This window comes from Haplochromis burtoni, unplaced genomic scaffold, assembly GCF_018398535.1.
Source record: "Haplochromis burtoni strain Fernald_Lab_line unplaced genomic scaffold, NCSU_Asbu1 Contig_505, whole genome shotgun sequence".
Lineage (NCBI taxonomy): Eukaryota > Metazoa > Chordata > Actinopteri > Cichliformes > Cichlidae > Haplochromis > Haplochromis burtoni.
The window spans coordinates 382,075-409,261 of NW_024582866.1; the positions used below are offsets into that span (position 1 = coordinate 382,075).

Sequence of the window (27,187 nt, forward strand, 5' to 3'; positions counted from 1 at the left end):
AAAAGAGATCTTTAACACTTAAACTCTGAAAGCAGCAGCTCGAACCTGTGAGTCAGTGACGAAGGACCTGAGCTGTGACCTCGTGATGTCCAGAAATGAGACTCGTGACGAGGCTGAGCTTGCAGGTGAGCAGGGACACACTCGGGACGTGTGGTCGAGCTTTGTATAGTTTATGATATGAGCTGTTGCATCAGTCCACTGAAAACATCTGTAACATCTGCATGCTGAGACTGGGGTGCTGACAGACGTGTGACCGCTCGCGTAGCGACAGAAACAGGAAATGATGTAGTTTCTACATGGCGCTCGTCCACAAACAGAAACCTGGGCTGAAAGCAGTGAGGAGGGGGGAGGGGTCTCCCGGGACTCGTTGGCCTGGATGAGTCCAGGTGTGAATCTTGAGTGCTTAACCCCCCATCATCATCACAACGACTCTGACGAGGGGAGGGGGGTCAACGACCCTTCGAGGGCTCTGAATCGCTCAGTGACCTGAGGTGAGCTCGTCAGTCTCACCTGGACTCTCTAAACCGGGTGTGTCTGCTTGCAGCTTCCTCTTCAGCCCGTGGTCATGTGTCTGCGCGAAGGGCTGGTCGGCGACCATGTGGAACAGCCTTTCTGACCCGGTGCTGACCACCACCGCCTCGGGATGCTCCGCCCCCGAGCCGTGGCTGCTCCCCGGCTGCAGCTCCGTGTACGACAGCCTGGTCAGGTATGAAATTCTCCTGCAGAGGGGTGGGGTCAGTGTAGCGTGGCAGAGACGGCGCCCTCTGCAGGCCGTGGTTTCTCCTGACACCTTTCTCTTCTTTGCAGTAACGTCTCTCCGATCCCGTCTCCTCGTGGCGCCGGCGGCATGCGAGGACAAGAGCGAGTCATCAGCGGCAAACCACGCAGGTATTTGGCTTCTTTAATCCAGGCTAACGAGCCGTTATCAGGATCAGCTAATCCTGCGCGGACCAGTAAACGTGGACTGAAACCTGAAGGTCGCCACAGCAGGTGTTCATGCAGCTGTTCTTCCTCAGGTCCTCCATCCTGGAGCGCTGCATCCTCAAAGTGTCCACGAGCAGCGTGGCCGTGGGGACGGATGACGTGGACAGCAGGAGGTGAGTACGAGGGACATTCAGAGGTTCTGGCCTGCTCTGTGCATAACCTGCATCAGGTGGCGGTAGGCCACGCCCCTGAGCTGTGTTGGCCTGTGGCGTTGCCTGCAGCACTGCACGCTGCTGGAGCCTCTTCTTCTCTGGGTTTCTGTGTTCCCTGTTTAATTTGTCGCTCTGTGAAGGCCCCACATCAGCCGCTGTTACCCCCGCCTGCCGGACCCGACCAACACGGAGACCAACGCCGCGGTTCTGAAACGGCGGCAGAAACAGATCCAGTACGGCAAGAACACCAGCGGATACCAGAACTACATCCAGCAAGTCCCCAAGTAAGAACCCGGAGCATGACGCCGAGAATCGAACGACTGTTCCTCAAACGTCGACGCTGACACGCCTCTCTGGTTTCTCTCCTCCTCCTCAGACACCTGAGGGATCCTAAGCTCCACCCCTCCACTCCTAACAAGTACAGGAAGTACAGCCGGCGCTCCTGGGACATGCAGGTGCGTCTGTGGAGGCGAGCGCTGCACCTGTGGGACCCTCCGACCGGCGCCCAGCCGGATGCCGCCGACACGCCGGACCCCGTGGAGCAGCTGTAGGTGGAACCCAGCGCCAGTTGACATTTATCCAGAAAGTGATCCTCGTCAGTTGAGGCCTTTCTGTGACATCATCAGTATTTTCTCTCTTTAGGCAGAGTCAGCTGGAGAAGATGACCTCTGACCTCTTTGAGAATGTTGGAGACGAGCAGAGAGAGAAGGAGACTCCAGCATCCTCTAAAGTCTCCTCTGTGTCTCCTCTGCTGGCCGCCACGCCCTCAGCGCTGCCTGGAGCCTGGGCCGTCCCCGTGTCGCCGGTAATCAGTCACCAATCAAATTCTTCGGCTTATTAAAGATGCGTTAACTTTATTTAACGTCCTCTGTAAAACACAACATCAGCTGATCGGTGACTTTATTTATTCCTGTTTGTTTCTCTGCAGCTGGAGGCGAGCCGCCGGGCGCTTCGCTCTCCTCCAGGCCTGAACTACTCACTCAGCAGTCGGCTGACCACCGATGACAGCATGACCGACTGGCTCCACCTCCTGATGGAAACGGACCACGGCCAAGGTGAGGTAACTCAGCCAGCAGGGGGCGACTCCTGAGGGCGAGCCTGCTGGCTGGTTTGGGGCGGGGCTTGGTCAGATCCAGAGGTGGGAAGTAACTAAATGGTAAATGGCCTGTATTTATATAGCGCTTTACTAGTCCCTAAGGACCCCAAAGCGCTTTACATATCCAGTCATCCACCCATTCACACACACATTCACACACTGGTGATGGCAAGCTACATGTAGCCACAGCCACCCTGGGGCGCACTGACAGAGGCGAGGCTGCCGGACACTGGCGCCACCGGGCCCTCTGACCACCACCAGTAGGCAACGGGTGAAGTGTCTTGCCCAAGGACACAACGACCGAGACTGTCCAAGCCGGGGCTCGAACCGGCAACCTTCCGATTACAAGGCGAACTCCCAACTCTTGAGCCACGATCGCCCGTAACTAAGTATTTGTACTGAAGTAGAATTTGCAGGTGTTTGTTTTACTTGCACGGTTCGTTTGGCTTTGCACACAAATAGGAGCCACTTTTGCCACTTTTACTCTGAGTACTTTTTACTTGAATAAAAAAAGTTGAAGCAGTCCTGAAGTACAGACTGTGGGGACATGAGGTCACATGAGGACTGCTATGGTTACATCAAACCTGCTGAGGCAGGCGATCGGGGTCTTGTTCTGTGACATGTGCTCACTTCCTGTTTGTCGGCTCACCGCCATCTTGTTTCTCCGTGCAGACTCTGATGACCAGCAGGTCCCTGTGTTCTCCGACCAGCTCCTGTGGAACCCGTACTGACCACCCGACGCAGTCCTCGCCCTTGTTTCCTCATCGTGTCTTTTTAAATGTGTCTGAAGATTAACTGAACGACCGCAGGGATTCGATTGGCCGCCACCCCCCCTCCCGGGTGCTGAGGTTTCCCGGCTGCTCGTGAACGCATTGTCAGGGCGGACAGCTGAACACTCGGATGCACCTGAACGTTCGACCTCATGAAGCACTCGTCACCTGTTCTGCACTCGTTTCTGTATCGACTCACTTTGGTGTCACTTTGTTGTCTTTGCTCCACCTTCACCTTCGTGCTCTGCTGTCTGGCTCAGGCTCCTCCCCCCTGCACCGCCATGTTTTTTCTCAAAAACGACCCCCTGCTGAGTGGAGGGGAGCGGCCTTCTTTGTGTTTGAGTTTTCTTTTTACTCTTCCTACTTTTTTTGCTGCTTGACTGTCAAGAGCAAAGCTGAACCATGTGATTAATAAAGGCGTAAATAAAGTGTTACTGACCCACAGGCCGACTCGTTCTTCTTCTACTCTCCATAAGTGTTGGACATGCAGAGGTGTTCACTGAGGGTGTACAGCTGTAAGAACCTGGACTCCAAACACAAGTTCGTCTTCTCTGTCCCATCAGAATATCTGGGTTGTTTGTTTTCACAGAAAATCCTTAAATGTGCAGAATAAGATGAAGCGGCTCGTTTAAATCTACTTCTTGCTTCTAAAATGCAGCGTTGAATAAAATTAAATTTGTTTTTAATCCATAAATGATTTTTACTCGGTCTGACTATCCACGCATTTTATCAGGTTTTACGTGTTTGTTTTTTTTTTTTTTCGTTTTTTTTCTTTTTTTAAAAGTAAACCCTAAAGATGAACTCCTTATTTCTAAACTAGATTTTAACTCTAACAGTTTTATTTCAGTTTGTCAAATTTGTTTTCACTGTACAGTTTATTTAACAGTCTTTTTGCTTCCTCTTTGTTTTTAAAATATTCAGATTTTAAAAATGTAATATTAATAAATGGAATCAATTTTTAGTTTCAACCACGTGTTTTTATTTCTTTTTAGTCTCTACTCTTTTCTCTTCACCATTTTTACTCATTTTTCGTTATTTTTAATGTCCCGGTGTCTGCACGGTTCTCTGAGGTTCCTCCGGTCGGGCCCGGTCCGCGCACCGTTTCTGCGGGTTTGCCCTTTAACGCGAGCTGTGGCGGTAAACAAGCCTCCGCGGACTCCAGCCCCCGTCATGCCCCGCGCGGCAGCGTTCTCGGAGATTCGCCCCGGGTTCGTGCGGCAGGTTCGGCTGTGCTGAGCGGCGGCACTGCGGACCGGATCAAAGGATCAGACGTAAATAAACGGCAGGTGCCGGTGATGCGCTGAAGCCACGCCCCTCCTCCGCTGGCACCGTAGCTGTTATTTATGAATGCCCGCCGCTCACGGGCGTGTGCGCGCGCAGTCCTCGTTATTATTATTATGTTTTAATAACGGAGACCGGACACCGATCCAGGCAGATGTGCGGCTCAGTGCCGGAGCCTGCGATGCCCGCTCCGCGCGGTTAGATTCCCGCTTCGGTCCGCTGTGTTCGACGATAATACTGGGTCGATACACCGAACACAGAGCCGTTCGCCGGCCCGCTGCAGCCACAGGAGCCGCCTCACCCCGTCAACCGACAAGGTAAGCACTGCGCCGGGCCGGAGAGAGCGGGACGTGTGTCCGACTCCGTCCCGCAGCATCCCGCCGTGTGTCTCCCCCCTCTCGCCGCTCCGGGAGCTCTCGGGCCGGCCACACGCCGTCAGCACCGCTGTTCCGATCGCTGTTGACGGCCTGCGGTGGTTCTGCTAAGCATGGGCCTGTGAGGGGTCCGGTGTGTGCGGACGGCCCTGGCCTGGGTGATGGCCGGAGGCGGGACAGACACCGGGAGCATCATTGATGTTCGTGGGTTGTTTGTGACACCATTAACGGCGGCTAACGGGTCAGCTAGCAGCTAACCCGTTAGCCGCCGTTAGCTACTAAATGCCGCCCTGTTCGCTGCTAGCAGCCCGGCACGGGCCCCCGGAGCCCGGGAGGCGGTGGAGGAGGCAGAGCCGTCACTCAGCGGCTCCCATCCTCCGAGCAAGATGGCTGAGTTTATTGTGCCGACCTTGAGCGGAATAACGGGATGACTTGTTATTTATAGCAGCGAGCTAACGGCTCAGGTGAACTGCTGGTGATGTAACGGTCCGCCGTCATAACACAAACCGGGGTTTGTGTTTTTTTTTCATGGAGTAACCCTCCGCAAACACACCGCCCACCGGGCCGACAGGTACACGGGCGGAAAGCATCCCTCATTAAAAGCAATGGGATGCTTAGCTACAAGCTAACAAGCTGTCGGGGGTGCCCGCCGGCCTCGGTCAGCCCGGCTCGGCTCGGTTCGGCTCACGGTCATCGGCATGTACCCGGAGCCGATATTCCCCCAGCAGAGCCCCGCTAACCAGACCCCGGGGTTCCGCCCCGATGACGGGGTGATGGTCCCCTGTTCTTGGCCCCTGACCTGGTTTACAGGAGCCCCAGGGGGGTCCACGAGTAACGGAGTAACGGTACTCAGTTACAGCACTGATGCAAGGCTGCAACTGGAGAGTAACGACATGAAGGAGTGAAACTGTTATTGTTGTTATTATTATGAGTGTTAACTGTGTGACATAATAATTAAAGTCTAATTTCATGCGATGAGCGGTCCAGACTAATCTCTGGGACCTTGTATTCCTTTTGAGGTTATTTTTGTGTAATTTTGTTGTCAGGTTTTTGTTTTTGCTCTTTTTGACATTTCTTTTCCGATTGAATGTCCAGTCCTGGCTCTTGCTGGTTGTTATGTGGGTATGCCTCGTGTGTTTGTTCTGCAGTTTTCCTGCGTGGCTTTGGGGGGTCTGGGTGGTTTTATGTTGCCTCGACGGCGGTGCAGGTGGTTTGTAGTCTCTGTGAGCTCCTTTTCACACTTTAGTCTTTTTTGTTGTTGTTTTTGTCGGGTCTCAGATGCGCTTCCTCCAGTCGTTCATGGTGGTTTCTTCAGGCTGTTTGGTCGTAGCGTCTTTGAGGCAGTCTTTAGTCTGTCAGTCGTTTCACTCTGTGGATGTTTTCGTGGGTCTCTTTTGTGCTTCGTCTCTGTCCACGGGGGTCTTCTTCTTCTTGATGGCGTCTTTTTGTTTTTCGGTGTCTCTTATAGGGGTGAAAATAAAGAGTTTATTGATTGTGATTCTGAGGTTATTGTCTCCACCATCACTAATTGCACTCTGTGTGGTCAAATATTTGTGCATGTTGGAGCAATTTCCCCTCTTTGTTGCGGTCAGGTCAGCAGTGGTCAGCGCCGACACACACACACACACGAGAAGTACATAGACACACAGTTACACACACACACCACACGACAACACACACACACACATATGAGAGAGAGAGAGTATGCATAGTATGCACAGCTACAACAGCATCATGATTCGTCATACAATGAAACAGGACAAATCAACAACTGACAATGATAATTAATATTAGAAATCTGTAACATATGTATGTTTGGAGTTTAGTCTGTTACTGTTACTATTTTTACCATTTCTTCTTGGAGCAACTGTAACCCACATTATTTCCTTAGGGATTAATAAAGTATTCTGATTCGATTAGTTTCAGGATGACCTGCCTATTCCAATCGACACATCTGCTTACCTGATCTGTTGCTCTTTCTCCTCCTCTTCTTTTCTCTTTTTTCTAAACTGAGCACCTGATGGCTTTGAACTTTTCTTGTCATTCATTTGGTTTTAATTTTGCACTCCAGTATGAACACAAATCCCCCAACACGATGATCAGCACAACATAACCTAACAGACCGACACCTTAGTTCACAGATTCACTTTGTCTAAGGTGTGTTTCTGGGATTTCACACAACCCAGGATTCAAATCATGAATCCATGATGGGTTTGGATTTACAACATTATGAAATGTGCTCTATTTGGAAGCAGCAGGTCTTCCTCCCCTTTCGACGGGTTGTGTGAGCACAAAGCAAAGAAGAAACACTTTATTTGTACAGCGAGGGACAATAAAGGATATTTCAGTTTCTATTGTGTTCTACTGCAGAAACACGAGCAGGTAGCTGAGCCTGGCTGTTTGCTACCTTCAGCTCAGGCTGTGGCTGCTGTGCTGGGTTCTTCGTTAGCTTAGCATTAGCACGGTGTGTGATGCAGTCTCCACTTTAAACTAGAAAAGTCAAAGGAACGTCCGTTTACACGCTGCAGACCTGTTTTCCTCCTCTGACACGTGAACTGCAATCAGCTGATTGTAGTGCAACAAGAACTGATAAGCGGGATCAATACACACACAGACTAACAATTCCAAACAGGGACTTGACTGTGGGACTGGTTCCCAGTGCTGTTTGTGGTCGTCTTTTTTTTCTTGTGTTTTTCCTGTTTCTTCTCAACATCAGCTGTTTGATGCTTTGTTCCTGATAGAGTTGTCAATGTTTTTCAGCTTAACTTCACCTGCGTGTGTGTGTGCCTTTTCCAGGTGTGTTGCTGCAGCAACGGCTGACAGATGATGCTCTTGTGAGAGTGGGTGGGGCTACGTGGCCCTGAGGCCTTAAGGAGGAGTCTCAGCCCTAAGCTCCTCCCCTCTCTCGTCCCGAGACAGACCAAACGGACGGACACACAGACGGCCGTAACTCTCTCCCCCTCCTCCTTCCCCCCTCTCTCCCCTGTTCTCCCCTCCAACTCGGCCCCTCCTCCTCCTCCCGGCCACCCTCCCCTGTCTCCCCCCTCGTCCCCTGCCACCATGCTGTGGTCACGCTGCTGGTGGAGAGCCTGAGGAAGCAGACTCTGGAAGGCGACCCTGCTCAGCCAGGGGACTTGTACCTGGTGAGTGGCACACCTGTAGCCTCACCTGTGAGGTCACTGTCACACCTGCAGAGCAGAGACAGGAAGTGTACTTTTGTTAGCGACAGTCTGAACGCCGTCACGGCCCGTGTGTTCACTGACAGTCAGGATAGTTTGATACAAAGTCAGGGTGTAAAGTCTCACCACTGGATGTCAGTGGATTGCAGATGATTCCTCCTAATTCACGTGGACAATCCTGCTACGGTGGCCACTGTAGGACACAGCCAGCTGCTTCTGCTGCTGTTTGTGGAAAGTCCACACTTGTCTGCACACTGTGTTTAAACATATTTGAGTAATATCAACACTTAGCAATAAAGCAGGAGTAAGAAACTCTCGTGTGTCATCAATCTTAGTCCAAAGTCACCTCCAAACCTCCGATGATGTTCATCTGTACTGAGAGCTGCTGTTAGTGAAACTCTGACACTTAGTGAATAAACTCTCATATGATGTGTGACTGTGTGTCACAGACAATTTTAGGCCACTAAACATGGCGTAACGTTAGATTTAGAGCAGCTGTTGGTTTTGTTTAGCTGTCAGCTGTTTGATGGTGCGGACATGTCTGTTAAATGTCCCACTGCAAGCGAACACCTAAAGCTCTCTGCATGTGTGTCTGTAGCCACACATGTAAAGGTGCTGCACAGAGTCTCTGAAGTCCTTCAACATCTGTCGGACAATGCTCAGGCGCTAGAAACGATATAAATTTGGCCAACGATAGAGATTTTGACTATATCGCTCTATCGCGATAGCACATGGTGATGATGTCATCAAGCTGCGCCTGTTTTGGTCAAAAGCATCGCAGCGGCTACAACCATTATCATCTGCAAATTATGGCGACAGTCACAGCAAAGAGATGAAGCACTTTTGAAATATGGGGAAAGCCAAAAACTGCGCTTCCTCCACTTCCGTAACATTGATTCATTAATGTTGAATTCTCTCGCAGCTGCTCTGTTCCCATGTTGTTGCAGTATATTAATGACTAACCTCGTATTGTGGATGAATAATCTCAGTTGTTCTCCTGACTGAAGTTTGGCCCGTGTACAGCATCCTGCTATGTGATTGCATTTGTCCCTGACCACCAGAATCCCTCACGTTAACTTTTATCGAGTGGAAAAAAAGTTGGCGTTCATCCTCCAGCTTCACTGTGCTAATGTTATGCTAACATAGCTGTGTCGCTAGCAATCACGTAGCACAACATTATATACCAGGTAGTCCAACTTCAGTAACCCTGCAAACGTCACTGCTGTTTAGTTTTCTGTCTTCATTTATGTTGGAAGTGAAGCAGAGCTGTACGTTTGAATTAGTTTCAAAAATCTCTCAGTCAGAACATGGTATGAAATGTTTAGGTGGAAACTAGCGAGCTAACTTCCTGCTAACTTCTAACTCCGTTAAATTTAATAAATTCTGTTTTCATGGATGCCTGGATGTTAAACTTAATTGTTACACCTGGTAAAGCAGCAACGCTGATGATTTTATTAAAGATGAAAGAATTTAGACCGTTTTTAACTCTCAGTGTTCGTTTGACTTTGGGACCTGAAGCTGACGGAGTTTTGGACCCAGATTACTCCGCGAAGCTCCTCACTACGGCAGCCGTAATGCTCTGACAATCCATCAAAACATTTTTAACAGATTTCTGCAGCCAAAATCGGTTCAAGAGTCAGTAAGCACAACCAGAATTCATACATAAGGCACACTCTCGATTTTTGAGAAAATTAAAGGATTTTAAGTGTGGAAAATACGTTATACAGAAGAAAAGAATATATCGTGATATATATCGTTACCGCACGTGCTTCAAATTATATCGCGATATGAATTTTAGGCCATATCGCCCAGCCCTACTCAGGATGTTCTGTCCTCTGTGCTGTTGCATGCTGGGACATCAGGTTGAGGGTCACAGATGCTAACAGACTCAATAAACTGATCACGAGGCCAGTAATGTTGTGGTGATGGAGCTGGACTCCGTTAGGGTGGTGTCGGAGAAGGATGTTGTCCAAGATAAAGAAAATACTGCACAATACCTCCCACCCACTCCATGACGTGCTGGCCAATCACAGGAGCGCGCTCAGGGAGAGACTGAGATTACCCACAATGCACCACTGAACAACACAGGACATCATTCCTGTGGACATCTCTGTACCATCCATCTAACACACAGTGAGGTCGTCTATGGTAAAATAAGGTTTTACAGGTTACATTGGAGCTGTTTCTTATATTTGTAACATGTTATTGTATTAGTCTGTTGCTGTTGTCATGGAGAGACTGACCACATCATGTCCTCAGGGAGTAATGAAGTACAACAACACAATTAGGCTGAACGGCCCAAAGCAGAGCAACATGGCGGCTTCCAAAAACCAGCAGCCGCTCACGTGTGATTTTCATTCATTCTGATTTTATTATTTCAGTTCTTCAGCTGACACAGCTCACAGGAACCTTCCTCCCTGCAGCTGTGACTCTAAATCAAACCTTAAACCTGAAGATAATCTGACCTGAGTCGTGTGTGGAAACAGCTTCAGTTGCAGCTGAGCTGAAGTTCTGAGCAGCTCTGCAGGTGGACACCAGGTGGTGCTGCAGGTCGCCTCATCTCCACTGAATGCGCTGCAGCCACAAAGGACTGTTGCTGCCTTCAGCTTAAATCCAGGATCAAAACTGGAAAGCAGGAATATTTTTATGTTCTCAGAGCTGAAACTCTGATTCTGGTCTTTCAGTCCCTGCTGGACCCGAAAACCCTCGCAGAGTGCTGGCCCCCAGATGGCTTGATGCCTGGTGAGTTTCCTGTTTCCCTGAGTGAACCCTGAACATCATGAACGTGTGTGTAAGAGGAAGGAGTGTGTTTACCTCAGGCACTGTTCCTGCAGCGTGTAATTATTCACCTGTGTGTGTGTGTCTGTGCTGTGTGTGTCTGTGTGTGTGTGTGTGTGTGTGTGTGTGTGTGTGTGTGTGTGTGTCTGTGCGTGTGTGTGTGTGTGTGTGTGTCGTGTGTTTGTGTGTCTGTGTGTGTGTGTGTGTGTGTGTCTGTGTGTGTGTGTGTGTGTGTGTGTCTGTGTGTGTGTGTCGTGTGTCTGTGCGTGTGTGTGTTTGTGTGTGTGTGTGTGTGTGTCGTGTGTGTGTGTGTGGCACACACACACACACACACACACACAGAGACACACGCACACACACACACACGCACAGACACACACACACACAGGTGAATAATTACACGCTGCAGGAACAGTGCCTGAGGTAAACACACTCCTTCCTCTTACACACACGTTCATGATGTTCAGGGTTCACTCAGGGAAACAGGAAACTCACCAGGCATCAAGCCATCTGGGGGCCAGCACTCTGCGAGGGTTTTCGGGTCCAGCAGGGACTGAAAGACCAGAATCAGAGTTTCAGCTCTGAGAACATAAAAATATTCCTGCTTTCCAGTTTTGATCCTGGATTTAAGCTGAAGGCAGCAACAGTCCTTTGTGGCTGCAGCGCATTCAGTGGAGATGAGGCGACCTGCAGCACCACCTGGTGTCCACCTGCAGAGCTGCTCAGAACTTCAGCTCAGCTGAAACTGAAGCTGTTTCCACACACGACTCAGGTCAGATTATCTTCAGGTTTAAGGTTTGATTTAGAGTCACAGCTGCAGGGAGGAAGGTTCCTGTGAGCTGTGTCAGCTGAAGAACTGAAATAATAAAATCAGAATGAATGAAAATCACACGTGAGCCGCTGCTGGTTTTTGGAAGCCGCCATGTTGCTCTGCTTTGGGCCGTTCAGCCTAATTGTGTTGTTGTACTTCATTACTCCCTGAGGACATGATGTGGTCAGTCTCTCCATGACAACAGCAACAGACTAATACAATAACATGTTACAAATATAAGAAACAGCTCCAATGTAACCTGTAAAACCTTATTTTACCATAGACGACCTCACTGTGTGTTAGATGGCTGGTACAGAGATGTCCACAGGAATGATGTCCTGTGTTGTTCAGTGGTGCATTGTGGGTAATCTCAGTCTCTCCCTGAGCGCGCTCCTGTGATTGGCCAGCACGTCATGGAGTGGGTGGGAGGTATTGTGCAGTATTTTCTTTATCTTGGACAACATCCTTCTCCGACACCACCCTAACGGAGTCCAGCTCCATCACCACAACATTACTGGCCTCGTGATCAGTTTATTGAGTCTGTTAGCATCTGTGACCCTCAACCTGATGTCCCAGCATGCAACAGCACAGAGGACAGAACATCCTGAGTAGGGCTGGGCGATATGGCCTAAAATTCATATCGCGATATAATTTGAAGCACGTGCGGTAACGACATATATCACGATATATTCTTTTCTTCTGTATAACGTATTTTCCACACTTAAAATCCTTTAATTTTCTCAAAAATCGAGAGTGTGCCTTATGTATGAATTCTGGTTGTGCTTACTGACTCTTGAACCGATTTTGGCTGCAGAAATCTGTTAAAAATGTTTTGATGGATTGTCAGAGCATTACGGCTGCCGTAGTGAGGAGCTTCGCGGAGTAATCTGGGTCCAAAACTCCGTCAGCTTCAGGTCCCAAAGTCAAACGAACACTGAGAGTTAAAAACGGTCTAAATTCTTTCATCTTTAATAAAATCATCAGCGTTGCTGCTTTACCAGGTGTAACAATTAAGTTTAACATCCAGGCATCCATGAAAACAGAATTTATTAAATTTAACGGAGTTAGAAGTTAGCAGGAAGTTAGCTCGCTAGTTTCCACCTAAACATTTCATACCATGTTCTGACTGAGAGATTTTTGAAACTAATTCAAACGTACAGCTCTGCTTCACTTCCAACATAAATGAAGACAGAAAACTAAACAGCAGTGACGTTTGCAGGGTTACTGAAGTTGGACTACCTGGTATATAATGTTGTGCTACGTGATTGCTAGCGACACAGCTATGTTAGCATAACATTAGCACAGTGAAGCTGGAGGATGAACGCCAACTTTTTTTCCACTCGATAAAAGTTAACGTGAGGGATTCTGGTGGTCAGGGACAAATGCAATCACATAGCAGGATGCTGTACACGGGCCAAACTTCAGTCAGGAGAACAACTGAGATTATTCATCCACAATACGAGGTTAGTCATTAATATACTGCAACAACATGGGAACAGAGCAGCTGCGAGAGAATTCAACATTAATGAATCAATGTTACGGAAGTGGAGGAAGCGCAGTTTTTGGCTTTCCCCATATTTCAAAAGTGCTTCATCTCTTTGCTGTGACTGTCGCCATAATTTGCAGATGATAATGGTTGTAGCCGCTGCGATGCTTTTGACCAAAACAGGCGCAGCTTGATGACATCATCACCATGTGCTATCGCGATAGAGCGATATAGTCAAAGTCTCTATCGTTGGCCAAATTTATATCGTTTCTAGCGCCTGAGCATTGTCCGACAGATGTTGAAGGACTTCAGAGACTCTGTGCAGCACCTTTACATGTGTGGCTACAGACACACATGCAGAGAGCTTTAGGTGTTCGCTTGCAGTGGGACATTTAACAGACATGTCCGCACCATCAAACAGCTGACAGCTAAACAAAACCAACAGCTGCTCTAAATCTAACGTTACGCCATGTTTAGTGGCCTAAAATTGTCTGTGACACACAGTCACACATCATATGAGAGTTTATTCACTAAGTGTCAGAGTTTCACTAACAGCAGCTCTCAGTACAGATGAACATCATCGGAGGTTTGGAGGTGACTTTGGACTAAGATTGATGACACACGAGAGTTTCTTACTCCTGCTTTATTGCTAAGTGTTGATATTACTCAAATATGTTTAAACACAGTGTGCAGACAAGTGTGGACTTTCCACAAACAGCAGCAGAAGCAGCTGGCTGTGTCCTACAGTGGCCACCGTAGCAGGATTGTCCACGTGAATTAGGAGGAATCATCTGCAATCCACTGACATCCAGTGGTGAGACTTTACACCCTGACTTTGTATCAAACTATCCTGACTGTCAGTGAACACACGGGCCGTGACGGCGTTCAGACTGTCGCTAACAAAAGTACACTTCCTGTCTCTGCTCTGCAGGTGTGACAGTGACCTCACAGGTGAGGCTACAGGTGTGCCACTCACCAGGTACAAGTCCCCTGGCTGAGCAGGGTCGCCTTCCAGAGTCTGCTTCCTCAGGCTCTCCACCAGCAGCGTGACCACAGCATGGTGGCAGGGGACGAGGGGGGAGACAGGGGAGGGTGGCCGGGAGGAGGAGGAGGGGCCAGTTGGAGGGGAGAACAGGGGAGAGAGGGGGGAAGGAGGAGGAGGGAGGGGAGAGTTACGGCCGTCTGTGTGTCCGTCCGTTTGGTCTGTCTCGGGACGAGAGAGGGGAGGAGCTTAGGGCTGAGACTCCTCCTTAAGGCCTCAGGGCCACGTAGCCCCACCCACTCTCACAAGAGCATCATCTGTCAGCCGTTGCTGCAGCAACACACCTGGAAAAGGCACACACACACGCAGGTGAAGTTAAGCTGAAAAACATTGACAACTCTATCAGGAACAAAGCATCAAACAGCTGATGTTGAGAAGAAACAGGAAAAACACAAGAAAAAAAAGACGACCACAAACAGCACTGGGAACCAGTCCCACAGTCAAGTCCCTGTTTGGAATTGTTAGTCTGTGTGTGTATTGATCCCGCTTATCAGTTCTTGTTGCACTACAATCAGCTGATTGCAGTTCACGTGTCAGAGGAGGAAAACAGGTCTGCAGCGTGTAAACGGACGTTCCTTTGACTTTTCTAGTTTAAAGTGGAGACTGCATCACACACCGTGCTAATGCTAAGCTAACGAAGAACCCAGCACAGCAGCCACAGCCTGAGCTGAAGGTAGCAAACAGCCAGGCTCAGCTACCTGCTCGTGTTTCTGCAGTAGAACACAATAGAAACTGAAATATCCTTTATTGTCCCTCGCTGTACAAATAAAGTGTTTATTCTTTGCTTTGTGCTCACACAACCCGTCGAAAGGGGAGGAAGACCTGCTGCTTCCAAATAGAGCACATTTCATAACGTTGTAAATCCAAACCCATCATGGATTCATGATTTGAATCCTGGGTTGTGTGAAATCCCAGAAACACACCTTAGACAAAGTGAATCTGTGAACTAAGGTGTCGGTCTGTTAGGATATGTTGTGCTGATCCTCGGGTTGGGGGATTTGTGTTCATACTGGAGGGCAAAATTAAAACCAAGACGAACAAGAAAAGTTCAAAGCCATCAGGTGCTCAGTTTAGAAAAAAGGGAAAAGAAGAGGAAGAGAAACAAAAGATGCAGGTAAGCAGACGTGTGATTGGTTCAGGATGACCTGCTATGATCCAATCAGAATACTTTATAAGGAAATGATGTGGGTTACAGTTGCTCCAACATGAAATGGTAAAAATAGTAACAGTAACAGACTAAACTCCAAACAATACATTATGTTACAGATTTCTAATATTATATCATTGTCAGTTGTTGATTTGTCCTGTTCTCATTGTATGAGAATATGATGGGTTTGTGGCATACTATGCATACCCTCTCTCTCTCATATGTGTGTGTGTGTGTGTGTGTGTGGTGATGTGTGTGTGAACTGTGCTGTGCTATGACTCTCATCGTGTGTGTGTGTGTGTCGGCGCTGACCACTGCTGACCTGACCGCAACAAAGAGGGGAAATTGCTCCAACATGCACAAATATTTGACCACACAGAGTGCAATTAGTGATGGTGGAGACAATAACCTCAGAATCACAATCAATAAACTCTTTATTTTCACCCCTATAAGAGACACCGAAAAACAAAAAGACGCCATCAAGAAGAAGAAGACCCCCGTGGACAGAGACGAAGCACAAAAGAGACCCACGAAAACATCCACAGAGTGAAACGACTGACAGACTAAAGACTGCCTCAAAGACGCTACGACCAAACAGCCTGAAGAAACCACCATGAACGACTGGAGGAAGCGCATCTGAGACCCGACAAAAACAACAACAAAAAAGACTAAAGTGTGAAAAGGAGCTCACAGAGACTACAAACCACCTGCACCGCCGTCGAGGCAACATAAAACCACCCAGACCCCCCAAAGCCACGCAGGAAAACTGCAGAACAAACACACGAGGCATACCCACATAACAACCAGCAAGAGCCAGGACTGGACATTCAATCGGAAAAGAAATGTCAAAAAGAGCAAAAACAAAAACCTGACAACAAAATTACACAAAAATAACCTCAAAAGGAATACAAGGTCCCAGAGATTAGTCTGGACCGCTCATCGCATGAAATTAGACTTTAATTATTATGTCACACAGTTAACACTCATAATAATAACAATAACAGTTTCACTCCTTCATGTCGTTACTCTCCAGTTGCAGCCTTGCATCAGTGCTGTAACTGAGTACCGTTACTCCGTTACTCGTGGACCCCCCTGGGGCTCCTGTAAACCAGGTCAGGGGCCAAGAACAGGGGACCATCACCCCGTCATCGGGGCGGAACCCCGGGGTCTGGTTAGCGGGGCTCTGCTGGGGGAATATCGGCTCCGGGTACATGCCGATGACCGTGAGCCGAACCGAGCCGAGCCGGGCTGACCGAGGCCGGCGGGCACCCCCGACAGCTTGTTAGCTTGTAGCTAAGCATCCCATTGCTTTTAATGAGGGATGCTTTCCGCCCGTGTACCTGTCGGCCCGGTGGGCGGTGTGTTTGCGGAGGGTTACTCCATGAAAAAAAAACACAAACCCCGGTTTGTGTTATGACGGCGGACCGTTACATCACCAGCAGTTCACCTGAGCCGTTAGCTCGCTGCTATAAATAACAAGTCATCCCGTTATTCCGCTCAAGGTCGGCACAATAAACTCAGCCATCTTGCTCGGAGGATGGGAGCCGCTGAGTGACGGCTCTGCCTCCTCCACCGCCTCCCGGGCTCCGGGGGCCCGTGCCGGGCTGCTAGCAGCGAACAGGGCGGCATTTAGTAGCTAACGGCGGCTAACGGGTTAGCTGCTAGCTGACCCGTTAGCCGCCGTTAATGGTGTCACAAACAACCCACGAACATCAATGATGCTCCCGGTGTCTGTCCCGCCTCCGGCCATCACCCAGGCCAGGGCCGTCCGCACACACCGGACCCCTCACAGGCCCATGCTTAGCAGAACCACCGCAGGCCGTCAACAGCGATCGGAACAGCGGTGCTGACGGCGTGTGGCCGGCCCGAGAGCTCCCGGAGCGGCGAGAGGGGGGAGACACACGGCGGGATGCTGCGGGACGGAGTCGGACACACGTCCCGCTCTCTCCGGCCCGGCGCAGTGCTTACCTTGTCGGTTGACGGGGTGAGGCGGCTCCTGTGGCTGCAGCGGGCCGGCGAACGGCTCTGTGTTCGGTGTATCGACCCAGTATTATCGTCGAACACAGCGGACCGAAGCGGGAATCTAACCGCGCGGAGCGGGCATCGCAGGCTCCGGCACTGAGCCGCACATCTGCCTGGATCGGTGTCCGGTCTCCGTTATTAAAACATAATAATAATAACGAGGACTGCGCGCGCACACGCCCGTGAGCGGCGGGCATTCATAAATAACAGCTACGGTGCCAGCGGAGGAGGGGCGTGGCTTCAGCGCATCACCGGCACCTGCCGTTTATTTACGTCTGATCCTTTGATCCGGTCCGCAGTGCCGCCGCTCAGCACAGCCGAACCTGCCGCACGAACCCGGGGCGAATCTCCGAGAACGCTGCCGCGCGGGGCATGACGGGGGCTGGAGTCCGCGGAGGCTTGTTTACCGCCACAGCTCGCGTTAAAGGGCAAACCCGCAGAAACGGTGCGCGGACCGGGCCCGACCGGAGGAACCTCAGAGAACCGTGCAGACACCGGGACATTAAAAATAACGAAAAATGAGTAAAAATGGTGAAGAGAAAAGAGTAGAGACTAAAAAGAAATAAAAACACGTGGTTGAAACTAAAAATTGATTCCATTTATTAATATTACATTTTTAAAATCTGAATATTTTAAAAACAAAGAGGAAGCAAAAAGACTGTTAAATAAACTGTACAGTGAAAACAAATTTGACAAACTGAAATAAAACTGTTAGAGTTAAAATCTAGTTTAGAAATAAGGAGTTCATCTTTAGGGTTTACTTTCAAAAAAAAAAAAAACGAAAAAAAAACAAAACACGTAAAACCTGATAAAATGCGTGGATAGTCAGACCGAGTAAAAATCATTTATGGATTAAAAACAAATTTAATTTTATTCAACGCTGCATTTTAGAAGCAAGAAGTAGATTTAAACGAGCCGCTTCATCTTATTCTGCACATTTAAGGATTTTCTGTGAAAACAAACAACCCAGATATTCTGATGGGACAGAGAAGACGAACTTGTGTTTGGAGTCCAGGTTCTTACAGCTGTACACCCTCAGTGAACACCTCTGCATGTCCAACACTTATGGAGAGTAGAAGAAGAACGAGTCGGCCTGTGGGTCAGTAACACTTTATTTACGCCTTTATTAATCACATGGTTCAGCTTTGCTCTTGACAGTCAAGCAGCAAAAAAAGTAGGAAGAGTAAAAAGAAAACTCAAACACAAAGAAGGCCGCTCCCCTCCACTCAGCAGGGGGTCGTTTTTGAGAAAAAACATGGCGGTGCGGGGGGGAGGAGCCTGAGCCAGACAGCAGAGCACGAAGGTGAAGGTGGAGCAAAGAAAACAAAGTGACACCAAAGTGAGTCGATACAGAAACGAGTGCAGAACAGGTGACGAGTGCTTCATGAGGTCGAACGTTCAGGTGCATCCGAGTGTTCAGCTGTCCGCCCTGACAATGCGTTCACGAGCAGCCGGGAAACCTCAGCACCCGGGAGGGGGGGTGGCGGCCAATCGAATCCCTGCGGTCGTTCAGTTAATCTTCAGACACATTTAAAAAGACACGATGAGGAAACAAGGGCGAGGACTGCGTCGGGTGGTCAGTACGGGTTCCACAGGAGCTGGTCGGAGAACACAGGGACCTGCTGGTCATCAGAGTCTGCACGGAGAAACAAGATGGCGGTGAGCCGACAAACAGGAAGTGAGCACATGTCACAGAACAAGACCCCGATCGCCTGCCTCAGCAGGTTTGATGTAACCATAGCAGTCCTCATGTGACCTCATGTCCCCACAGTCTGTACTTCAGGACTGCTTCAACTTTTTTTATTCAAGTAAAAAGTACTCAGAGTAAAAGTGGCAAAAGTGGCTCCTATTTGTGTGCAAAGCCAAACGAACCGTGCAAGTAAAACAAACACCTGCAAATTCTACTTCAGTACAAATACTTAGTTACGGGCGATCGTGGCTCAAGAGTTGGGAGTTCGCCTTGTAATCGGAAGGTTGCCGGTTCAAACCCCGGCTCGGACAGTCTCGGTCGTTGTGTCTTTGGGCAAGACACTTCACCCGTTGCCTACTGGTGGTGGTCAGAGGGCCCGGTGGCGCCAGTGTCCGGCAGCCTCGCCTCTGTCAGTGCGCCCCAGGGTGGCTGTGGCTACAATGTAGCTGCCATCACCAGTGTGTGAATGTGTGGATGACTGGATATGGAAACCGCTTTGGGGTCCTTAGGGACGAGTAAAGCGCTATATAAATACAGGCCATTTACCATTTAGTTACTTCCCACCTCTGGATCTGACCAAGCCCCGCCCCAAACCAGCCAGCAGGCTCGCCCTCAGGAGTCGCCCCCTGCTGGCTGAGTTACCTCACCTTGGCCGTGGTCCGTTTCCATCAGGAGGTGGAGCCAGTCGGTCATGCTGTCATCGGTGGTCAGCTGACTGCTGAGTGAGTAGTTCAGGCCTGGAGGAGAGCGAAGCGCCCGGCGGCTCGCCTCCAGCTGCAGAGAAACAAACAGGAATAAATAAAGTCACCGATCAGCTGATGTTGTGTTTTACAGAGGACGTTAAATAAAGTTAACGCATCTTTAATAAGCCGAAGAATTTGATTGGTGACTGATTACCGGCGACACGGGGACGGCCCAGGCTCCAGGCAGCGCTGAGGGCGTGGCGGCCAGCAGAGGAGACACAGAGGAGACTTTAGAGGATGCTGGAGTCTCCTTCTCTCTCTGCTCGTCTCCAACATTCTCAAAGAGGTCAGAGGTCATCTTCTCCAGCTGACTCTGCCTAAAGAGAGAAAATACTGATGATGTCACAGAAAGGCCTCAGCTGACGAGGATCAGTTTCTGGATAAATGTCAACTGGCGCTGGGTTCCACCTACAGCTGCTCCACGGGGTCCGGCGTGTCGGCGGCATCCGGCTGGGCGCCGGTCGGAGGGTCCCACAGGTGCAGCGCTCGCCTCCACAGACGCACCTGCATGTCCCAGGAGCGCCGGCTGTACTTCCTGTACTTGTTAGGAGTGGAGGGGTGGAGCTTAGGATCCCTCAGGTGTCTGAGGAGGAGGAGAGAAACCAGAGAGGCGTGTCAGCGTCGACGTTTGAGGAACAGTCGTTCGATTCTCGGCGTCATGCTCCGGGTTCTTACTTGGGGACTTGCTGGATGTAGTTCTGGTATCCGCTGGTGTTCTTGCCGTACTGGATCTGTTTCTGCCGCCGTTTCAGAACCGCGGCGTTGGTCTCCGTGTTGGTCGGGTCCGGCAGGCGGGGGTAACAGCGGCTGATGTGGGGCCTTCACAGAGCGACAAATTAAACAGGGAACACAGAAACCCAGAGAAGAAGAGGCTCCAGCAGCGTGCAGTGCTGCAGGCAACGCCACAGGCCAACACAGCTCAGGGGCGTGGCCTACCGCCACCTGATGCAGGTTATGCACAGAGCAGGCCAGAACCTCTGAATGTCCCTCGTACTCACCTCCTGCTGTCCACGTCATCCGTCCCCACGGCCACGCTGCTCGTGGACACTTTGAGGATGCAGCGCTCCAGGATGGAGGACCTGAGGAAGAACAGCTGCATGAACACCTGCTGTGGCGACCTTCAGGTTTCAGTCCACGTTTACTGGTCTGCGCAGGATTAGCTGATCCTGATAACGGCTCGTTAGCCTGGATTAAAGAAGCCAAATACCTGCGTGGTTTGCCGCTGATGACTCGCTCTTGTCCTCGCATGCCGCCGGCGCCACGAGGAGACGGGATCGGAGAGACGTTACTGCAAAGAAGAGAAAGGTGTCAGGAGAAACCACGGCCTGCAGAGGGCGCCGTCTCTGCCACGCTACACTGACCCCACCCCTCTGCAGGAGAATTTCATACCTGACCAGGCTGTCGTACACGGAGCTGCAGCCGGGGAGCAGCCACGGCTCGGGGGCGGAGCATCCCGAGGCGGTGGTGGTCAGCACCGGGTCAGAAAGGCTGTTCCACATGGTCGCCGACCAGCCCTTCGCGCAGACACACGACCACGGGCTGAAGAGGAAGCTGCAAGCAGACACACCCGGTTTAGAGAGTCCAGGTGAGACTGACGAGCTCACCTCAGGTCACTGAGCGATTCAGAGCCCTCGAAGGGTCGTTGACCCCCCCTCCCCTCGTCAGAGTCGTTGTGATGATGATGGGGGGTTAAGCACTCAGGATTCACACCTGGACTCATCCAGGCCAACGAGTCCCGGGAGACCCCCTCCCCCCTCCTCACTGCTTTCAGCCCAGGTTTCTGTTTGTGGACGAGCGCCATGTAGAAACTACATCATTTCCTGTTTCTGTCGCTACGCGAGCGGTCACACGTCTGTCAGCACCCCAGTCTCAGCATGCAGATGTTACAGATGTTTTCAGTGGACTGATGCAACAGCTCATATCATAAACTATACAAAGCTCGACCACACGTCCCGAGTGTGTCCCTGCTCACCTGCAAGCTCAGCCTCGTCACGAGTCTCATTTCTGGACATCACGAGGTCACAGCTCAGGTCCTTCGTCACGGACTCACAGGTTCGAGCTGCTGCTTTCAGAGTTTAAGTGTTAAAGATACGCGTGTGCTTAAAGTCAGTGCAGAGGTTCCAGTCTGTGAGGCGGCGTGCGCCAAACACTCACTGCTCGTATTTAAACTGACAAAAATAAGCTGTTGGTCTATAATATGTGAGACGTTTCCTCATGAATGGCATCCAGTCATGTTGAGCCACAAACAGCACTCCTGTAACAGGCTGGAAGCACCAATCAGTGTTTGGCAGCGTCTTGAGTTCACCTTTATCTGTCCAGTTAAAAAAAAAAAAAAAAAAAGTCTTCTTTAAGAGTAACCTGGCCGCCAGGACCGTGTTCACCGACACACATAGAGACATTACACAAACACCAAAAACACTGGAAATCAGTTTTTGGCACAACACCGGGAGCCTGGCAGCAAGACCCGGGCCGCTGCAGGTACAGAGAACACAGGTGAGTCCGCGAGCTCATACCGAGAGCTGACGTCACGAAGCGCAGACCCAGCGCGTGTTTAAAGAGAACAAACAGCCGGAAACCACACGAGACGAAGCCGCCCGAGAACCTGTCCGCGGTTCGGCTTTGTTCCGTCTCACAGACATCAGCTGCTTCGGCCCGCTCAACTTTACAAAGACGCCAAACAAACGGAACACGAACAGGTGCAGCCTGAGCTAAGAATCCCAGCTGTGATTGGCTGAGCTCAGCTGCAGGTGAGGACAGACTCGTACCTGGAGGACAGCGGCGGGCTCTGCTCTGCCGGTTCCACTTTGCTCGCGGACATCTTCGGACTCACAGAACACGTCGGTCCGCTCTCACAGCCTTTAATGAGCGGCACCTGGAGCGGAGGGGGCGGGGCCGCGGTGAGGGCGGGGCCTCACCTTAGCGCTCCACACCTAGTCCTGGAAAAAGAGCCATGTGTCAGGTCAAACACAAATGCAAGAAGAATCATGCCACTGTGCGATGTGTTCGCTGCTACAGACACACATGTGGTAAATGCAGACTACAGATACCATGGCAGTGCCAGGATTGTGAGTGATTGCTGAAAATGTTGAAATGTACTCACTCACTTTTTATTATTATTTGTAAATATGTGTACAAATGGTTGGGTTTTTGTACTGTTTTTATCAATAAATCTCAGCAACACAGGACATACACCCATGTGTGTTGATTTCTCCCTAAGATGGCAAACTGAAACACTCCAAGTTGGTGACTTTTGGAGATTTATTTCCCTGGATGATTGAGAATGCATCAAGACGAACACAAAAGGAAGTTCACAGCTTTTAGCAGCTCCCCACCCCCTCATTCACACACCCCCACTCCCCTCCAGAATTCCCAGGTAACAACCTAATTTACATATGAATGACTAGCCAATTTAGCTTCCACTTGGCTGAAGCTAAAGCCTAGCTGAAAGCCTACCAGCCATTTGGCTGGAAGGCGCGTTTTAAAGGTAGAAAGGTAGAAGGCTGGGCACTGCTGCTCTCGGGGGACTCTAAGTGTTAAAATCAACCTGGTTACGCTCCAGCTGGTCCCTGATTTGTTTTATTTTAAAATTCCGTTGATAAACAGTTTTTTATTTCAGGAATTACATTAAATTTATTGCTCTAAACAATAAATAAAGTCAGAAACATATTTATGGCTGATTCTAAGATCAGTGCTGCAGTCAGGCCTGTTTCTCCTGTTTCATCTTATTCAGAATATCATAGCGAGCCAGTTTCCTCATCCTATCACTGATACAGTCAAACAGTCCATATTTATCACATTAGACATTTGCGTCTTCAGCACCGCACAGACAGAAGAGCTGCTCAGGTCCCCCACACCAGCAGGGGGGCCGGGAGCAGCTGAGTCCCACAGACAGGCTGATAAATGGATATTGGTTGTGTGAGTGTGGACTGTGAGGTATGATAAATCTGTCATCACTCTGATATCACAACAGGTTTAATCAGTCACTAAATCTGTGCTAACGCCAATCTGACACAAGCCACTAACATCGGTGCTGCTGCGGTGGGTAACGAGGGCTCTGTGGGCTTTTGTCTCAATCTGACTTCAATACTTTCTCCAACCCATCAAAAACTCTTGAAAGAGCTCATTGATGATCTGCAGAGGAACGGTGTATTTGACGTTTCAGGCTTCAGAGCTCATCCCAGTTCAGAAACAATGTGAAGCTCATAAAGGATCTTCGTATGTTCTAACTTTCTGCTTCTTCATTCAGAGCAAACTGAGGTTATTGTACTCGGCCCTGAAAATCTTAGAAATATGGTATCTAAGCAGATTCTTACTCTGGATGGCATTACCTTGGCCTCCAGTAACACTGTGAGGAACCTTGGAGTCATTTTTGACCAGGACATGTCCTTCAACGCACATATTAAACAAATATGTAAGACTGCTTTCTTCCATTTGTGCAACATCTCTAAAGTTAGAAATATCCTGTCTCAGAGTGACGCTGAAAAACTAGTTCAGGCATTTATTACTTCCAGGCTGGACGACTGTAATTCATTATTATCAGGAAGTCCTAAAAACTCCCTGAAAAGCCTTCAGCTGATCCAAAATGCTGCAGTGAGAGTCCTGACAGGGAAACTTCCCACCCAGCGCTCAGCAGTCCTGACAGATCCTGACGCTGAGCTCAGAGCTCGCTGCCGTCAGTGCTGCAGGTTCGTCGTGCAGACGTGAAGGTTGGTAAACCTGCTGAGACTGAAGCAGCGATGGGTTTGATAAAGGGCCTCATAGCCTCACCTCCTCTTCTCCTGCAGGTGGCGCTCTTTCTATCTCTGTTGAAAAAATGACGCTACAGCGGCTGCCGTCATTTCCGGTCACAAGTAAACAAGATGGCGTCAGGCAGCGGGGTGAGTTTCTGAGCGTTTCTTCTTCTTTAGAGTAAAAACATGAAAGCTTGGCGGTGTGAGCACGGCGTGTTTCACTCTCGGGATTTGTCGTAGTCGGGGTTGTTACCGGGTCCGGTTCAAGCCGGTTCTCCGTCTTTAGACAGCTGTTTTCAGCGCGCTTAGCTAGCAGCAGCTAGCATGCTAACCGTGACCCTGTTCAGCGTTTCCGGTTTCATTTCAGACGTTTTCTAAACGTTATGCCAGTGCTCGTTAACCCACTCTCTGCTGCTTGGCACTTCGTGTTTGTTCTTGTCCCTCCTGCAGCTCGGAAACAGATTAGCTGATCAGTGTTAGCCTGTTAGCGCAAGCGGTGTGACTTCCGGCCTGTCAAAATAAAAGCTTCACCTCAAAACAAGGAACTCGGCTCAGGCTTGAATTAAAATGTTTTTTATTTCAGATATAAAGACTTGCTGCTTTTCTGACTTTAAGATGATCTGTATTTTATTGATAAGCCACATGTTTGATTTGTAGAGAGAGGAGGCAGCAGGTGGAGGTGAAAGTTAGACGTCTTTATTTTCAGAATCACGTTTATTGGCCGTGTGTATGCGCAAACACATTCAAGGAGTTTGGTTCCGGTTGACCCTCAAGCACAGCAATGTAAATCACAACAATATGTAAACGACACACACACACATGTATATATCTGTCTATGTATGTATGTGTATATACATCCGTAAATACACAGTCTAAATCTTATATACATAAAATAGAGGATGACAGAAGTTTAGCAGTTAAAAATAAAAGCTGAAGCTCAGACCGTGTTTTAACCTCTGAATGGGGACTTATCAATAATACCAGAAATGATTAATGATTTCATGTCACTGAATCAACGTTTCTGTGGATTGTGATTTCCACTCTGTGATCAGCTCTGACAGGAAGCGCGGTAACGGCAGCGTCTCTCTTTTCTCTTCCAGTCGAGTAAAAACGACTTCAGGCGGAAATGGGACAAAGACGAGTACGAGAACCTCGCCCAGAAACGTCTGGTGGAGGAGAGGGAGCGCGAGCGGCGAGATGGTAAGAACATCAGCAGCTCAGAGGGAGGAGCTTAGGCTTTCACTTTCTGTATTAACCTGTCACATGTTGGCACCTTCAGGAAAAACTGCGCCGCCGGTCAAGCGCGACCTCCTGCGTCACCGGGACTACAAGGTGGACCTGGAGTCCAAGCTGGGGAAGACCATCGTCATCACCAAGACCACACCGCAGGCCGAGATGGGCGGGTAAGACCAGGTTCACACGCCATCGTCTCTTCAAGTTGTCGTGCAGACTGAGAACAAAACAAAAGCTGAACGAAAGCAACCGCTGACGTGACGTGTGATGTCACAAGTCAGCTGCAGCTGCTTTACAGGTGAAAATATGGCGTGATGAAGGCTCACTCACTGACAAGAAGGTCAGTGTCAGGACAAGCTCCGCCCACACTGTCAGCTGAAGTCAGTAGAGCTCTGTTCTCTCACACAAACGTATCTGATGACCTCGCTCAAAGTTTGGGCTGCTCAGCTGCTGCCGCCATTCTCCTTATATAGGCGGAGCAAGGACATACAGGTGACCTTTTTTCTTCCTTTGGTGTTTCAGGTATTACTGTAACGTGTGCGACTGTGTGGTCAAAGACTCCATCAACTTCCTGGATCACATCAACGGCAAAAAACGTGAGTTCACAGCCAACCTGATCAGAGAGGAGGCTTTTACTTTGAAAATCATGTCACACACATCATTGCTGATGTTCTTCAGTGTGAACAGCAGGTGGTGTGTGTGTGTGAGCAGATCAGAGGAACCTGGGCATGTCGATGCGGGTGGAGCGCTCGTCTCTTGATCAGGTGAAGAAGAGATTCGAGGTGAACAAGAAGAAGTTGGAGGAGAAGCAGAAGGAGTACGACTTCGAGGAGCGCATGAAGGAGCTGCGGGAGGAGGTGAGGAGGAGTTTTATGGATCTCGTGAGGCTTTCGGGATGAGCGCGTTCCTCACGGGTGTCTGTGCTGCGTGTCTTTAGGAGGAGAAGGCGAAGGCGTACAAGAAGGAGAAGCAGAAGGAGCGGAAGCGACGGGCGGAGGAGGACGTGGACTTCGAGGAGGACGAAGAGATGGCGGCAGTGATGGGCTTCTCTGGCTTTGGCTCGTCCAAGAAGAGCCACTGAAGCTCCGCCTCTCTCAGGCAGGAAGCAGGTTTCTACCCCGCCCTCTCTACATCAGGCGGAGGTTCGGACTTAGGCGGAGTAGCATCGGCGCTCGTCTTGGACTCTTACTTTGTTATTCACAGCCAGACTTTTATTATGTTAGTCTATTCAGATGTAATCAGCTGCTTCCTGCCGCTTACTGGATGCTGCAAGCAGTAAATACAACAGGTCAGAGGTCGGACAGGAAGTAGCTGTCAGCTCCTCGGGTTTGTGTTTGGGCTTCTTCACATAAAGTTTTGATTCAAACACACAAAACGTAAAACTTTATTTAAAGCACAGCTCAGACAGTCTGTATCAGCCCCTAGGCATGCTGGGAAATTCAAATTGTAATAAACAGTTTTTGTTTTTTTAAATTTCTGATTGTTGTTTGTGTCAGTGAACGCACCACAGAACCCAGGCTGTTTGTTCCAGACATCAGCGTGACGCTTGCCTTTCAAGAGTGACACTCATTCAAGGTCAGAGGTCATCTTGCAGGAGCTTTCCTCTCTTCAGGAGCTCTCTCTGCAGAGGGGGAGATACAGGAGAGGTGGAGGAAGATCTCAGCCTGGG

General features: G+C 49.6%; 3 protein-coding genes across 4 annotated transcripts in view; 1 reads left to right on the plus strand and 2 right to left on the minus strand.

Annotated features, from left to right (window-relative positions):
• The window catches only part of fam53c (family with sequence similarity 53 member C), a 20,872-nt gene extending 3,372 nt beyond the window's left edge, over window positions 1–17,500 (minus strand). Inside the window, exons 1-3 of one of the 2 annotated variants that reach the window (XM_005947727.3) lie at window positions 17,069–17,500; window positions 13,888–14,237; window positions 11,110–11,167 (exon numbers count right to left, since the gene is read on the minus strand). In XM_005947727.3, the coding sequence (XP_005947789.1) occupies window positions 11,110–11,116 (7 nt within the window). In that variant the 5' untranslated portion in view covers window positions 11,117–11,167; window positions 13,888–14,237; window positions 17,069–17,500. Of the gene's footprint in view, window positions 1–11,109; window positions 12,010–13,887; window positions 14,238–17,068 lie in introns of those variants that run through there. The other variant, XM_042213963.1, reaches the window with a different exon arrangement.
• A 717-nt stretch (window positions 17,501–18,217) lies between these two features.
• slbp2 (stem-loop binding protein 2) lies at window positions 18,218–22,427 on the minus strand. Its single transcript, XM_014329339.2, has 9 exons — window positions 22,321–22,427; window positions 20,945–21,106; window positions 20,763–20,843; window positions 20,554–20,634; window positions 20,231–20,374; window positions 19,968–20,138; window positions 19,710–19,872; window positions 19,460–19,586; window positions 18,218–18,758 (listed from the first exon to the last, which is right to left on the minus strand). Exons 1-9 carry the CDS (start codon window positions 22,371–22,373, stop codon window positions 18,700–18,702), a joined length of 1,041 nt encoding a protein of 346 aa, XP_014184825.1. The 5' UTR covers window positions 22,374–22,427; the 3' UTR covers window positions 18,218–18,699.
• A 1,893-nt stretch (window positions 22,428–24,320) lies between these two features.
• On the plus strand, window positions 24,321–26,991 carry zmat2 (zinc finger, matrin-type 2). Its single transcript, XM_005947728.3, has 6 exons — window positions 24,321–24,432; window positions 25,386–25,485; window positions 25,565–25,688; window positions 26,041–26,114; window positions 26,230–26,375; window positions 26,456–26,991. The coding sequence occupies exons 1-6, from the start codon at window positions 24,415–24,417 to the stop codon at window positions 26,597–26,599; spliced, it is 606 nt and encodes a 201-aa protein (XP_005947790.1). The 5' UTR covers window positions 24,321–24,414; the 3' UTR covers window positions 26,600–26,991.
• The last annotated feature ends 196 nt before the right edge of the window (window positions 26,992–27,187 follow it).